General features: G+C 41.4%; 2 protein-coding genes across 3 annotated transcripts in view; one reads left to right on the top strand and one right to left on the bottom strand.

Moving 5' to 3' along the window:
* Positions 1-15,723, bottom strand: part of ELP1 (elongator acetyltransferase complex subunit 1) — a 192,582-nt gene that overhangs the window by 40,053 nt on the left and 136,806 nt on the right. The window lies entirely within an intron of this gene.
* The window catches only part of B4GALT1 (beta-1,4-galactosyltransferase 1), a 52,224-nt gene that overhangs the window by 30,229 nt on the left and 6,272 nt on the right, over positions 1-15,723 (top strand). For both annotated transcript variants that reach the window (XR_014559385.1, XM_083719616.1), the window contains exons 3-5: positions 5,462-5,649; positions 6,942-7,064; positions 14,968-15,072. Coding sequence is in view for 1 of the 2 variants with exons in the window: in XM_083719616.1 (XP_083575742.1) it covers positions 5,462-5,649; positions 6,942-7,064; positions 14,968-15,072 (416 nt within the window). In the remaining variant the exon portion in view is untranslated. The remainder of the gene's footprint in view (positions 1-5,461; positions 5,650-6,941; positions 7,065-14,967; positions 15,073-15,723) is intronic.

Here is a 15,723-nt window from a genome sequence, read left to right on the forward strand (position 1 = left end):
ATGGGGCCTCCTGCTGCCGCCACACAATTTCTGTTCTCATCCTGGAGCAAAGTTCTTAACCCAAGGTACTATTTCTGGGTTAGCGGAGTCTGTAACCTGAAGTGTATGTAACCTGAAGCATATGTAACCCGAGGTACCACTGTACTGTAGTAACAAATCTCTCCCCTCCCCTCTCTGTGTGGTAACCAGGCAGAAGGTTGTCCTCTCAAAAATGCCTAATTATTTCTGAACTGAATGTTACTCTGCTGCTACAATTAAAAAATCCTGTTCTGGAGAGTGTACATTTAAATAGGCTTTAAAGAGGGTAAAGACCTAGCAATACAACTGTACTGTCACAAAAGAAAGAGTTGCAAGATTGTCACAATAAGCCTTAAAGGAGAAAGAACACCTGTCGTCTCTTCATTAGGGCTTCTCCTGTCCTGCAGCACTTTCTAATGCTAACCTTGAATGCTGGCATGAATTGTGGTTTCAGTGTTATCTGCATTGTTATCAGTGTTTTTCTGCATGGAACGCCTGTTTGCTTGATATGAGGTAAACATAAATTATTAGCTGAGCACACACACACCCAGCAGGTGTTTATCTGGAAGCTGTGAGAAGTCATGGAAGCTGTGGTTCTACATTTGTCCTGCTGTTAGGATCTTGGATGGGTGAATGCTTGAGGGGTCATTATTACAAAGCTTTTCTGTCCATAAAGGTTCAGTGCCATTTCACATAACCCAACTGGGATTGTTGCTTTCATGTGTCTGGACTTGAGCCATGCCGATAGCAAACGGGTTGTGAGATTACGCCACTAAGGCGAACAAGTGCAAACTTGCTGATAACACTTTGTTTTGTTAAATTCATCTCCTGCCCTTCTCCTTTCTGAAGACTTGAGAAGTAACAATGTCACAGGGGAAACTATAATATAGAATATTAAATTAATTTAGCAGTTACATAGAAATGAGAGAGGCAGTGTCAGGCTGGACAGACTTTAAGCTTGCAAGGTCTACGTTGCTTTTACTTCAAAACACGAAGTCCACCCACTAGAGCCAAACACTGGCTTAAAGAAACAGCCAGCGTGCACTTTGAATTAAGGAGCAAGGCACCTTGGGGTCATTTCAGCCCAGGATTTTCTTTTCATTACCAGAACTGAGCTCACAGGCCTTTACTCGAATATCCATACTCAGTCCCGTCCCCCCTAGCTTTCTCCATTTCAGTAGCCCAATTTGGTGATGGAGTTGCTTTTGTTAATCAATGGGGAGCGAGAAATCCTTTGTGATCTACTGCAAATTACCCAGAGATCTACCAGTAGATCCTGTTTTACCTTTATCACTCAGAGAGCCACTGTCAATCAATGTGCTGAGCTAGATGGACCAAATGTTCTTACTCCCACACTAGGGAGCCAGTGTGGTGTAGTGGTTAAGAGCGGTGGACTCCTAATCTGGTGAACCGGGTTTGATTCCCTGCTCCTCCACCTGCAGCTGCTGGGTGACCTTGGGCCAGTCACACTTCTCTGAAGTCTCTCAGCCCCACTCATCTCACAAAGTGTTTGTTGTGGGGGAGGAAGGGAAAGGAGAATGTTAGCCGCTTGGAGACTCCTTCGGGTAGTGATAAAGCGGGATATCAAATCCAAACTCTTCTTCTACTTAGTAGGCAGCTTCCTATGTGAGTAGTGGATAGAACATCAAATCCCACTTGGCCGTGAGTTTTGCTCTCTCTTTGCCTTACCTACATCCACTATACAGTTGTTGGGGGCTAAAATGTGAGGCCCCTCTAACATGTGGTCAATTAATCTCTGTTTAACCCTAGTAAGCTGAGCACCAAGTTATAGCATTTATGAAAGCTATTCTGGCTTGGAATTTGCTAGGCATACATAATTTTTAGAACAGTTTTCTCTACACTTTTGGAAGCAAAGCAATCCCCTAATATACATCTGAAATACTTGCTCATGAGAAACTTTTCTCGAATGAGCATCACATTTTAATTCTCCTTTCTTACAATTTGGCTTTTATGTTTCTATAGTAATCGAGAGCTGCTTTTTTGTGTGTGCAGTCGGCCCTAGCTGGTTTTCCTGAAGGGTTAATTAAGAGAAACGTGTGGTTTCAGCCATGTCCTATATCCTCCTTAAATTGGCAAGGACACTTTTTAGTTTCGTTGATTTAAGGATTAAAGAATCCTGGAATTCTTGCCAAGTTTGTAAACAACTTCATTATATTTGAAAGTCAGAGCAGAGCAGATTACAATTTAGAAACTCTGAAAACAAACTGACAGTACATTGTTGCAGAAACCATTTACTTATTAAAATAGCTATAAGAATAAGGTATATTTAAGAGCACCTTCAGGTATCTTTTACTCCCTTGTATTGCATAAAAAAAACAGTATGAATTACATGAAAATTAGGGAACTCCCAAAATACAGCAGCATCCTCCTGTCCCAATCTTTTAAAAACAAAAAAACAGGTTTTTCCTTGTATTTCCTCTTATCAGTCTCCACAGGCCTTCTTGCTTATTACTTTGGTTCCAAGAATAATATCCCAGAATGAAACTGAGAACTCAACGTCCTTTCTCTCCCACTTCACTTCTTACAGAGAGAAGGTTTACTAGCTACCTTCTAATCTAGAAGATGCCATGTTTTATTTTGAATGTGGGATCTCATCAAGTACACAACTAATCCTAAATCTAGGACCTCAGGGAGGTACCACTCCACATAACATCATTTATTGTGCTCCTCAGGAGGAGTAACTCTTTTACACACCTACATAAATATAGTAATAAGAAGCACAGCTGCATCAGAGGTTCAGTATTGTATTGAGTGAGATCCAAATTGCCTCCAATATCTTCCTCCTCTTCTATAGGATTAAACCCTTTTTATAGAGGTTAGGTACCACTTCTAACCTATCACTTACTGGGAGGAAATGAGTCCTTATCAATTTCCTATACAGTGGTACCTTGGTTGAAGAACAGTCCTGTTTATGAACGATTCGGTTTTCAAATTCAGCAAAACCGGAAGTAGTGTCTTGGTTTTCAAACTTTACCTCGGTCTAAGAACAGAATCTGAACGTTGGAAGGGCACCGGCAGCGGGAGGCCTCATTAGGGAAAGCACACCTCGGTTTAAGAACGGTTTCGGTTTAAGAACAGACTTCCAGAACGGATTAAGTTTGTAAACCAAGGTGTCACTGTATTAGTACAGTGGTACCTCGGTTGTCGAACAGAATCGGTTCCACAAGACCGTTCAACTTCTGAAACATTCGACAACTGCAAAGGGCAGTTGGCAAAGTCGATGGAGAAAAAGAAAAAAAACGCAGTGGAAGCCATTCAACTTCCGAGGCCATTCAAAAATGGAAGCAATTACTTGCAGGTTTTCGGTGTTCAGGTTCCAAGACACTCAAAAACCGAGGTACCACTGTATAACTGTAGCTCAGCAGCCAACCAGCTCCCTAACAGACTGGTTTCAAGTACAATCCTTCATGTTACCTAATTTTGTGCCAAGGAGGGGTCTGTGTGTGCCCTGCCCATAAGAAAGCAATAGGTCAGAGCAGGTCAAGTGATATTTCCAGGCTCCTACAGAACCTTCTGGGTTAGAGTTGTTCAGTGGATCACAAACCATGGCGGGAGACAAAAATGGGGTCACCTGTGAACTTCAGGGAGAAGTCAAGGCCTTGAATAAGGAAAATAAGCTTCTTATTGACATTTTTAAAAAATCATAAATCTTTTCTGATGCTGATCTCTCTTCACACACACTCCATATCCCATAAATTCACACACTCCATATCCCATAAACCTAAACATTAGGAAGAACTTCCTGACAGTAAGAGCTGTTTGACAGTGGAATTTGCTGCCCAGGAGTGTGGTGGAGTCTCCTTCTTTGGAGGTCTTTAAGCAGAGGCTTGACAACCATATGTCAGGAGTGCTCTGATGATGTTTCCTGCTTGGCAGAGGGTTGGACTCGATGGCCCTTGTGGTCTCCTCCAACTCTATGATTTTATGAAATGAGATTGGGATCTGGTGGAATCATCTGGCTGATACATTTTTGGAGGTCGCTGGGGCGTACCAAAATGTAAGTGGTTTATAAGCAAGGTTCTGGAGCGAGTGGTTGCAGACCAGACAAGGTTTAGGCTTGGTTTGGGCACCGAAACTGCTTGGTCACCCTGTATGATGACCTCCGTCAAGAGAGAGACAAGGGGAACATGTCCCTGTTAATTCTTCTTGACCTCTCAGCGGCTTTTGATATCCTTCTGGAACGACTGTCCAACCAGTGCAGAATTCAGCGGCCGGGTCACAGAAGCAAGATGGTTTGAGCATATTACACCGATCCTGGTCCAACTACATTGGCTACCAATTAGTTTCCAGGCCCAATTCAATGTACTGGTTTTGACCTATAAAGCCTTAAATGGGTCAGGACCGCAATTCCTCAAGGACTGCCTTTTTCCATGCGAACCTACCCGGACCCTGAGATCATCTTCTGAGGCCCTTCATTGTGTGTCTCCTCCTCAAGAGGTCCATAGAATCATAGAATCATAGAGTTGGAAGAGACCACAAGAGCCATCGAGTCCAACCCCCTGCCAAGCAGGAAACACCATCAGAGCACTCCTGACATATGGTTGTCAAGCCTCTGCTTAAAGACCTCCAAAGAAGGAGACTCCACCACACTCCTTGGCAGCAAATTCCACTGTCAAACAGCTCTTACTGTCAGGACGTTCTTCCTAATGTTTAGGTGGAATCTTCTTTCTTGTTGTTTGGATCCATTGCTCCGTGTCCGCTTCTCTGGAGCAGCAGAAAACAACCTTTCTCCCTCCTCTATGTGACATCCTTTTATATATTTGAACATGGCTATCATATCACCCCTTAACAACCTCTTCTCCAGGCTAAACATGCCCAGCTCCCTTAGCCGTTCCTCATAAGGCATCGTTTCCAGCCCTTTGACCATTTTGGTTGCCCTTCTCTGGACACGTTCCAGTTTGTCAGTGTCCTTCTTGAACTGTGGTGCCCAGAACTGGACACAGTACTCCAGGTGAGGTCTGACCAGAGCAGAATACAGTGGCACTATTACTTCCCTTGGTTTTGACCTATAAAGCCTTAAATGGGTCTGGACCGCAATTCCTCACCCAGAGGGTGGCAACACAATAACAGGCCTTCTCTGTGGAAGAGAATATTTTAGGATGTTGGAAAGCTGTGATATTCCTTACAATGATAGGGACTTGGTGCATATGATTTCAGCCTCCCCAATGTTTCAAGAGAGGTCTGTGTGGAATGCAAAACAAGCAAGACCCTGGAAAAAGCATGCTTCTTTTGGGTTGAACCAGCTGATTTTATAATTTTAAGCTAAACTGAACAGAAAAACATGGTGAATGAAACGTTTGAGAGAACTTTGCCGCCCGCATGTCTACATTACTGCTTGTGAAGGGGCAGGCCTATAATAAATAGTAAATGTTAACCAGCTTTTATTGACTGTGCTTAATAGCCCTTCTTTTTCTTACATTAGGGTGGAGAAGCAACATTTAACCGTGCAAAGCTTCTGAACATAGGCTTCACAGAAGCTTTGAAAGAATACGATTATGACTGCTTTGTATTCAGCGATGTTGACCTAATCCCTATGGATGACAGAAATATATACAAGTGTTACAGTCAACCCAGGCACCTCTCTGTGTCGATGGATAAATTTGGATTCCGGTAAGAGATCAATTGCTAACATTTATTCGACGCTAGCAAAAAATCACATCATAATAGCATGGCTGTTAATATCAAGAGTGGATTAATGTTCGCAACCTGTATCCATGTCAGCTTGCTCACTCTGCACTTGGATTACTTATGTTCCAAAGTGGCCTACTTCCCTCTTCTCTGGAATTGCTCTACTCTCAAATTTGTGATCTGTTTGCCTAAAGTTTATTTTTATTTGCTTCTTTAGATACTTTACTTACTGTTCTTCAGCCAAGAGGCTCTCAGAACAGTTTATATAAAAAATAATGATGTGTTTTTAAAACAACAACAGTAAAACCATTTGCCTTGTGGGAAGCAAGGTCTGAGGTCCATTTTAGACGTAATGGGGAAGCCTTGTTTCCCGTAATATGAATAAGCTGCTATTTTTCTGCACTCACTTCTCCTCTGGCACTTGACAGAGAAAAGGGAAAGGGGGTAGAGGCAAGATCATCATGGCCTGAACATATAACAGGAAATTATGGTTTATTGTCATGGCTAAATTAGGCCTGAAAATGCTTGCAGGTTATGTCTGCAATTTCATTAGGAACAAGTTTTGGCAGTGGCGTAGCGTGGGTTGTCAGCACCCGGGACAAGGCAAGTAATTTGCGCCCCCTAACCCGTGGATTTGTGCCCCCTAACCCTAACCCCCAGATGTTGTGCCCGGTGCGGCCGGCCCCCCCTGCACCCCCCACGCTACGCCACTGAGTTTTGGAGATATCAAATGGGCTGTTGCTATATTGGTGGGAAGATGATTGCCTGAAAAGTGAAGTCTTGAGGTGTGTAATGTGCTAAGTACAAAAAAAAAAAAAAGAATTCTGATAACTATGCAGTTATTACATTCTGCTGTATTTCTGATAGGGCAGAAAATGAAAACCAGTTGCCTTCATTTAGTGCAATAACAGTCCAACTTACCTGGGGTGGGGGAAGGGTTTGAGTGAATTCTGAGCTTACTACATCCTGATCTTTAGTAACATAAATTATTCTCTTTAAGGCATTCAGGATTTTGTGTGTGTGTTGAAGTACATATTTCTATGGCATTTATTGATGTTACATTTTATAATTACTTTAATGGAAGCCACCCAGAGTGGCTGGGACAACCCAGTCAGATGGGCAGGGTACAGATAATAAAATACTTGTTGCTGTTACTGTTCTTATTAATGCAATTATTAATACTTTAACTTACAATTGCAACTAGACGAGCAATCCTAACGTCTTGGTGATAGCAAAAACTATTTTTTTTAATGAGTTGCTTTTCTCTCTTTCAGCTTGCCTTACAATCAGTATTTTGGAGGAGTGTCTGCTTTGAGCAAGGAGCAGTTCCAAAAAATCAATGGCTTTCCCAATAATTATTGGGGCTGGGGTGGTGAAGATGATGACATTTATAACAGGTAAGGCTCCTGTGTCTCCCAATTAATATAGATTTCTTTTGCTGTTTAGAGAAGGAGGAGGAGAGAGGGATTGCTCGTCTGGCAAACCGAAATGTTTGAATAAGCAGGACATTCGTCATAGTGTGACATTGAATCCCATTCCTTGTGTGCACTTACTATAGGAGGCGCTTCTTAGCATCCCATAGTTGACCAAGAAAGTGGCTGCTTAGAAGCATGTGCCAGGAAGTGGTGAAAGAAATCCCGCTGGCTATGTAACCTGTCCCCAGCTGCCACACCTGCCTTCCTGGCTGTGACATTAGCAAATAGCTTAACTTGTTTGTATTTCAGCTTGAACTCCAGACATTAGCCTGCAGTGTCTGGTATCCAAAGAAGGCCAGGGACTGGAGCTCCTCCATTGTTTCCCTTTTCTTCCTGGCTCGCTGTCAAACGGAGCTGGCAGAAAGCAGGAGATCCTGGGACAGTCTGCTGCTCTCCACTGCGCTGGGGTCACTTCTCCTTGTCTCTTTAGCGCCGCTCACTAAACTGCAGAGCAAACAAGAGTCTGTCTTCCCACTGTCAGGGTCAAGCCTTTGGCAGCCAAGTGTTTCCATTCAGGCTCTGTAGTTTGAATGGATCCAAACTACAAGAAAGAAGATTCCACCTAAACATTAGGAAGAACTTCCTGACAGTAAGAGCTGTTTGACAGTGGAATTTGCTGCCAAGGAGTGTGGTGGAGTCTCCTTCTTTGGAGGTCTTTAAGCAGAGGCTTGACAACCATATGTCAGGAGTGCTCTGATGGTGTTTCCTGCTTGGCAGGGGGTTGGACTCGATGGCCCTTGTGGTCTCTTCCAACTCTATGATTCTATGATTCTATGAAAGCTTGCTTCCTCTTCACTTAGTACTGTAGGGAAGTATGCTGTTGGTCTTTGGAAGTTCCAGGAAGTCTTTACATAGTAAGGCCAGGATGTTCACGTCTTCGGAAGAGTAGAAAAAGTGGGGAGTATGGATTGCAGGCACAACAGTGTGGGGATTTATTTATTTTTTTAAAAGATATAATTTTTTATTAGTGTTTTTTTTAACATATCATTTTCAACAGTAATTAAACATACTTTTACATCTTATTCAAATTTTTGACTTCCATCCATCCTGTCTGAAAATTTTCCAATCTAATCTCTCAGTATGCATTTCTTATTTTCCCTATTACATTTCAAACTCATAACCAATATCTCTATCTTTTTTCTACTTTGTAACACTTCGTATATTTCTCCTTACAAAACTTCTTGTAGTCCTACTAGCGTAATTTGTTGCTCTTCAAATAATTACAGTTGCTCTTCAAATAATTCATATACTTCTTCCAATCTTCTGTAAATCTCTGGTCCCGCAGGTTTCGAATCCTTCCTGTCATTTTGTCCAATTCTGCATAGTCCATTAATTTCGTCTGCCATTCGTCTTTCGTCGGAATTTCTTCTTGTTTCCATTTCTGGGCTAACAATACTCTTGCCGCAACAGTATTAGGAATTTAAGATGCCTAAGTCTTAAATGCTTTTTTAAAAAATGTAGATGGTGTTTTAAGAATACTGTCAAAGGAAATGAATTCACTGTTTCGTTTTCTCAAAATAAAGGTACTGGGGCTCTGGGAACCCTGGTCAGACTTCCTACTCTTTTAATTCTAAGTGTGTTGTGCACAGGATGTTGGAACTGTCAGAAGCCAAAGGAACTCTGAGCATGCTCAGAAGTATCCCATTTCATTTAAAGAACGGGCGTTCCAGTAATGGCAGAGGGCCGTGATGCTAAACGTTAAGCCAAATGTTAACTCTGTTAAAAGTTAAAAGCAGAGTTACAAGACCAAGAAACCTGCTTTTCAGCCCTCAAGCCCTTTATTGCTAGGCTGAAGACATGTTTTCAGCTACTTCTTATTTCAGTGCTCCTTAAGGGTGAGCCGTTCTTGACATGAGATGGTAAACAGCTCTTGACAATTATTTATTTAGTTAGTGCCACTTCTACCCTCCTTACGCCCATAGCTGAAAAACACAATGTAAGCACAAACGTTGGGGAATTGGGAAAAGCTGTCCAACAAAAACTAAAAGTCAAATGAAATGGGTTGTATGGACTAAAAGCCAGGCTGAACTGTAAGAGTTGGGGGGCAGGCATGGAGGCTTCTAGGCAACCCAGAGCAAAAGCATCCCGACTCTTGCTTAAAGGAAGAAAGCCCCCAATTCCTTTTGGAAACGGTTCCATAGTTGAACTGTTTTTACCACTTCCTAAACTGCAGCGCACAAACTAAGCACAGTGCCCCCGGACGGTGACTGTGTGCACACATCCAAAGCACACTTTGCCTCTCAAAGAATTCTGGGCACTGTGTTTTGTGAAGGGTTGCTAGGAACTGTGACTCTGTGAGGAGTAAACTACAGTACCCAGAATTCTTTGAGGGGGGAAAAGTACAGTGGTACCTCTGGATGCGAACAGGATCCGTTCCGAAGCCTTGTTCGCATCCAGAAGCGAACGCAACCCACGTCCGCGCTTCTGCGCGGGTCGCGATTCACCGCTTCTGCACACGCGCATAATGTCATTTTGACCGTCTGCGCATGCGCGATCGGCAAAACCCAGAAGTAACAGGCTCCGTTACTTCTGGGTCGCCGCAGTGCACAACCCGAAGATGGTTATCCCCAAGCTACTTCAACCTGAGGTATGGCTGTACTTCAAATGTGTTTTAAAGGTATAGTGTCTACACAGGCAGTGTCTGACTAATGTGGAATAAACAGTAATACTGCTTATGACTTGGAAACCACAGTTTTGTTAACGTGGCAGGAGCCTTTAGTGTGTGTGCGGTTGGAATATAAATGGTGGAAATTCCCCGGAAAAAAAGAAGAAAAGTATTTCATATCTTGAAAAAGGAACAATTGGACATTATCTGTTTGCAAGAAACTCATGTGACTAGGCTCCATAGGAAAGTGTTAATTAACAAAAGATTAGGCCAGGAATTTATTTCATCGGACAAAGTCAAGAAAAGAGGAGTGGTGATATATGCAAAGGAGAGCCTGTCACCAAAATTTTTATTTAAAGATGAACAAGGAAGAATTCTGGCGATTGAAATTCAGACACAAGGAGAAAAATTTTTGATACTAGGAATATACGCACCAAACGAGGGGAAATCAGAATTTTTCAAGAAGCTGCATGAGACTATGCTGGACTATTTGGACTACTCCAACATCATTATGATGGGAGATATGAACGGGGTCGTATCAACAAATATGGACAAGTCACATAATCAAAACATAACAAAAGACGGCAGGCTACCTAAAACTTTTTTTGAATTAACTGACAATATGGATTTGATTGACATATGGAGGATAAAGAACCCCCTAGGTAAAGAAGGAACCTTCTTTTCTGAGGCTCACCTGTCATGGACACGAATCGACCAGATATGGACAACTAGAGGACTGGCACCCAAGACTAGAAAAGTGGAAATCTGCCCAAGAACCTGCTCCGACCATAATGCCTTGAAAGTGGAACTGAGACTTAATTTAACCGGCTCTTTTAGATGGAAAATGAATGACACCTTATTAAGAGATCAGGAGATTGTGAAGAAGGCCCAAAAAACTTTAAAAGACTATTTTGAGATAAACTTAAATACTACGGTGGAAAAAAGAACAATCTGGGACGCAAGTAAAGCAGTTATGAGAGGGTTTCTGATACAACAAAATACGATTAAGAAAAGACTCTGGAATGAAAAGAAGGATAAGATATTGGAGAAAATAAGAGAAGGAGAGAAAAAACTAAGATCTAGGCCAAAGTCGAAGGAGGTGCTGAGAGAAGTGAAATTCTACCAAGCACAATATTCGAAATTGATAAATCAAGAGGTGGAATGGAAAATCAAACAAATGAAGCAAAGATCATTTGAATCAGCGAATAAATGTGGGAAACTGCTAGCATGGCAGTTAAAAAAGAGACAAAAATTAAATACAGTTACAAATCTAGAGACTGAAGGGAGAATTGTTCAGAAACCAGAAGAAATTAGAAAGTGTTTCCAGAGATATTTTAAAGAACTTTATGCACAGGGGCCACAGGAAGAGTTTGAGGTGGATCAATTTTTAAAAATTAATGGATTACCAAAATTACCTCAGGAAAAGAGAACAATCCTGAACTGTAAAATAACACAACAAGAAATTGAAGGTGCCATCCAGAACTTACAATTAGGCAAATCTCCAGGCCCTGATGGACTAACCTCCAAATATTACAAGATTTTGAAAGATTATTTGATACAACCTTTGATGGAGGTTTGCAACCAGATTATGGAGGGGAAGAAGGCACCGGAAACGTGGAAAGAAGCTTTCATCACATTGATACCCAAATCAGAGACTGAAAATACCCAACTCAAGAACTACCGCCCCATCTCACTCCTAAATGTGGATTATAAAATTTTTGCGGACATTCTGGCAAGTAGGTTCAAAAAAGTACTTAATGGAGTGATCCATAAGGACCAGGCGGGCTTTCTCCCTGGTAGACATTTGTTTGACAACACCAGAAACATCATTGACATTTTGGAATTTCTACAAACAAATATTAATACGAGAGCGGTGTTAATTTTTATTGATGCGGAGAAAGCCTTTGATAATATTTCCTGGATGTTTATGAAGAAAAATTTGGAAAGGATGGGAGTGGGACGGGGGTTTGAAAATGGAATAGAAGCAATTTATACAGAGCAAAAAGCTAAATTGATAGTGAACAATGTGGTGACAGAGGAGTTTATAATTGAAAAAGGGACACGACAGGGGTGCCCCCTATCCCCTCTTTTATTTATCTCAGTCCTGGAGGTGCTTTTGAACATGATCAGGGAGGACCGGTTGGTACAAGGAATTCAGGTCGGAGTGAAACAATATAAACTGAAAGCATTTGCAGATGATTTGGTTTTAACATTACAGGAGCCAGTACCCAGTACAAAAAAAGTTTTAGAATTGATTTACGAATTTGGTCGGGTGGCGGGATTTAAGTTGAATAAGCAAAAAACTAAGGTTTTGGCTAAAAATTTGACTTCTGCAGAAACAGAGGAGTTTCAGAAAGAGACAGAATTAAATGTGGCTAAAAAGGTGAAATACCTAGGGGTCCATCTGACCTCAAAAAATTTGAATTTGTTTAAAGACAATTATGAAAAATGTTGGTCGGAAATCAAAAGAGATTTGGAAATTTGGTCAAGACTGAAACTTTCCTTGTTGGGCCGAATCGCAGCTATAAAAATGAATGTATTGCCGAAAATGTTATTTCTGTTCCAGGCCCTACAGATCGTGGACAAAGTGGAATGTTTTGGAAAGTGGCAAAAGGATATTTCTAAGTTTGTCTGGCAGGGCAAAAAGCCCCGAATAAAGTTTAAAATATTAACTGATTCGAAAGAAAGAGGGGGGTTTGCCCTGCCAGACTTGAGGTTATATTATGAGTCTGCAGCCTTTTGCTGGTTGAAAGATTGGTTTCTTTTGGAGAACACTGATGTCCTGGATCTGGAAGGGTTTGACAATGCGTTTGGTTGGCATGCATATTTGTGGTACGACAAGGTTAAGGTTCATAGATTGTTCAAAAACCATATTGTCAGAAGAGCATTATTTATGGTCTGGACAAAATACAAAGACTTATTAGAGGGTAAGACCCCGAGGTGGCTATCACCGGTGAAGGCTAAGGCCCGAAAAAGACTTAACATGGAGGCCTACTGGCCGAAATATTGGGAAATAATTGAAAAAACTGGAGACAATTGGAGGCTGCAGAGCTTGGAAAAATTAAAAAATAAGGTGCGAGATTGGCTACATTATGCTCAAATTCTAGAGGTTTTTAAAATGGATAAAAAGGTTGGGTTCCAGGTGGAAAAATCGAAACTAGAGACGGAACTGTTAGAACCAAAAACTAAGGTACTTTCGAGAATGTATAACTTGCTGCTAAAATGGAATACACAGGATGAGATAGTTAAATCTGCCATGATAAAATGGGCACAGGATATTGGGCATAACATCATGTTTGAGGACTGGGAAAAGTTATGGAACACCGGAATGAAATTCACGGCATGTAATGCCTTGAAGGAAAACATTATGAAAATGGTATACCGGTGGTACATGACCCCAGTCAAGCTTGCTAAGATATATCACCTGTCTGACAATAAATGCTGGAAATGTAAGGAGGCGGAAGGGACATTCTTTCACCTCTGGTGGACTTGTCCAAAAGTGAAGGCCTTCTGGGAGGCGATTTACAACGAGTTAAAAAAGGTATTTAGGTATACCTTTCTTAAGAAACCGGAGGCCTTTCTTCTGGGCATTGTGGACCAGAAAGTGTTAAAGAAGGATAGAAATTTCTTTATGTATGCTACTACAGCAGCAAGAATTCTCATCGCTAAGTATTGGAAGACTCAAGATCTACCTACATTGGAGGAATGGCAGACGCAGTTGATGGACTACATGGAACTGGCCGAGATGACTGGCAGAATCCGAGACTTGGGAGAAGAAACAATGGAAGAGGACTGGAAAAAATTTAAGGACTATTTGCAAAAACACCATAAGCTGTATGAATGTTAAGAAAATGCACGATTAAGGGAACTTTAGCTTCAGCAACTTGATTAGGTAAAATGAAAACTAAGATACAAGAAATAAGAGGTGGAATTAGGAAATAACTTTATTATGTTAAATTTAAGTACATAGAAATTGGGATACAAATATTGTGAATTTAGAAACATGATAAATCGAAAGATACAGTAAGTTATGAAATAAGGTAATAAATTGCTGATGTTTGTATAACAAAGAATGCAGGGTTTGGAGGATGTGGGGAAGTCCAGTTGGTTTGTTAAAAATATTAAGAAAAGTTGGATTTTTCATATTTTCTTTTTTCTTTCTGTTTTCTTTCTTTTTTCTGTATTCTGTATATCTTTGACTATAAGAAAAGAAACTTAATAAAAATATTTTTTTTAAAAAAAAAAGTGTGTGTGCAGCAACATTATACCTACCAGAAGGAGATGATAGCCACAACATTTCTGCAACAGATATCAAGGCCCTACTTCCTAGGCACAACAATTCTCAACCTTATACAGAGTAGGAATATAAAGCAGGGCCTGGCTAGGGAGAGGCAGTTTCTGAAATCCATGGGGCCTGGTCTGGGAAGAGCTTTGAGAACATAAAGGACATAAGATTATGGAGCAGGGGACAGGCAGAGAACAGTTTGTTGAACAAAAATTGTTGTGGAAGCCTTCCAAGAGTCTTGGCACTTAATCTGTATTAACTGATGGTACAGCTGCCAAATATCTCTTGGATTGCTAATTATGACCGGGGAAAGTACATTAGAATTTGCATTTTTAAGAAGATACTGACTTATTTCTGGATCAGCCTTCAGCCCAGTACAGTGAGGTAGTGCCATCAGAATTCACAGGGATTAAACCAGCATGTAGACAATAAAAACTGATCTATATATCTCCTTTATATATCTTTATATATACTTGTGAAAGTGACTTATGGGGTATTGCATTAATAATAATAATAATAATAATAATAATTTATTATTTGTACCCCACCCATCTGGCTGGGTTTCCCCAGCCACTCTGGGCGGCTTCCATAAAAACCAGAAATACAGTAAAAATTAATTACTGTGCTACAGATAATAATGAGATAAGTGTGTTATAGGACAATAAGTGATAATGTTATTTCACTTTCATTTGATAAACTACTTTCAGCTGGACTGTTATGTTTTGTTCCATGGGCATCTCTAAAGCAGGGATAAGGAAACTGTGGTTTTCCATATGATGTTGGACTTTATAGTACTCTTGACTCTGGCCATACTGGCTATACCAGGGGTCTTCAACAACACCTGGAGGACCACAGGCATCCCATCCCATCTCTGGTTTAAAGCATGGCTATGCTTTTATGTAACAACAGCCTCTCTATTTATGTGCCTTTTGCAGGATTGTTTTCAAAGGCATGAGAATCTCCCGCCCAGATGCTGCAATTGGGAAATGCCGGATGATTCGCCATTCGAGAGACAACAAAAATGAGCCCAACCCACAGAGGTAGGTCCTTCTTCATTGCATTCTGTACAAACATCTTCAAACGGTGGTACTGGGTGGCAGCCGGTGGTCTCTCTCATGCTGCTAGCGGGATTTATGATCTAGCAAGGCTTCCTTCAGTGGGAGGTGATTTCCTCCAATTCCCCCCCCCCTTGCAAGCTCCCCCACTGTTCAGGAAGTTCCTTCAAAGCAGACCTTGGAGGCTCACAGGGGGCAGGAATTCACAAAAAAATAAAAATTGCCTACCTTGATTTCTGAAAATGGTAGCCACGACTGGGTGAAAGGAGCTTTCCGTCAGCATGAAGGACACCATTGGATACAACACGTCCACATTTTGCTGGCTCTCTGTTTCTTTAATCTAACAGTGGAGAGACTTGTATGGCCTGCTCATATTTAGAATTGGTTGCTGGGGGGAGCAAGGTGGGGGGCTGTCTTTTTACAACGGAAAGAGTGTACAGGTGAGGGGTACATAACCCTGCCATTCTCCATCTTCCTCTGCTCAGCAGTTTGAATGGTTCCAAACTACAAGAAAAAAGATTCCACCTAAACATTAGGAGGAACTTCCTGACAGTGAGAGCTGTTTGACAGTGGAATTTGCTGCCAAGGAGTGTGGTGGAGTCTCCTTCTTTGGAGGTCTTTAAGCAGAGGCTTGAC

Source organism: Podarcis gaigeae (genome assembly GCF_964106915.1).
Source record: "Podarcis gaigeae genome assembly, chromosome: 17".
NCBI classification, from domain to species: domain Eukaryota; kingdom Metazoa; phylum Chordata; class Lepidosauria; order Squamata; family Lacertidae; genus Podarcis; species Podarcis gaigeae.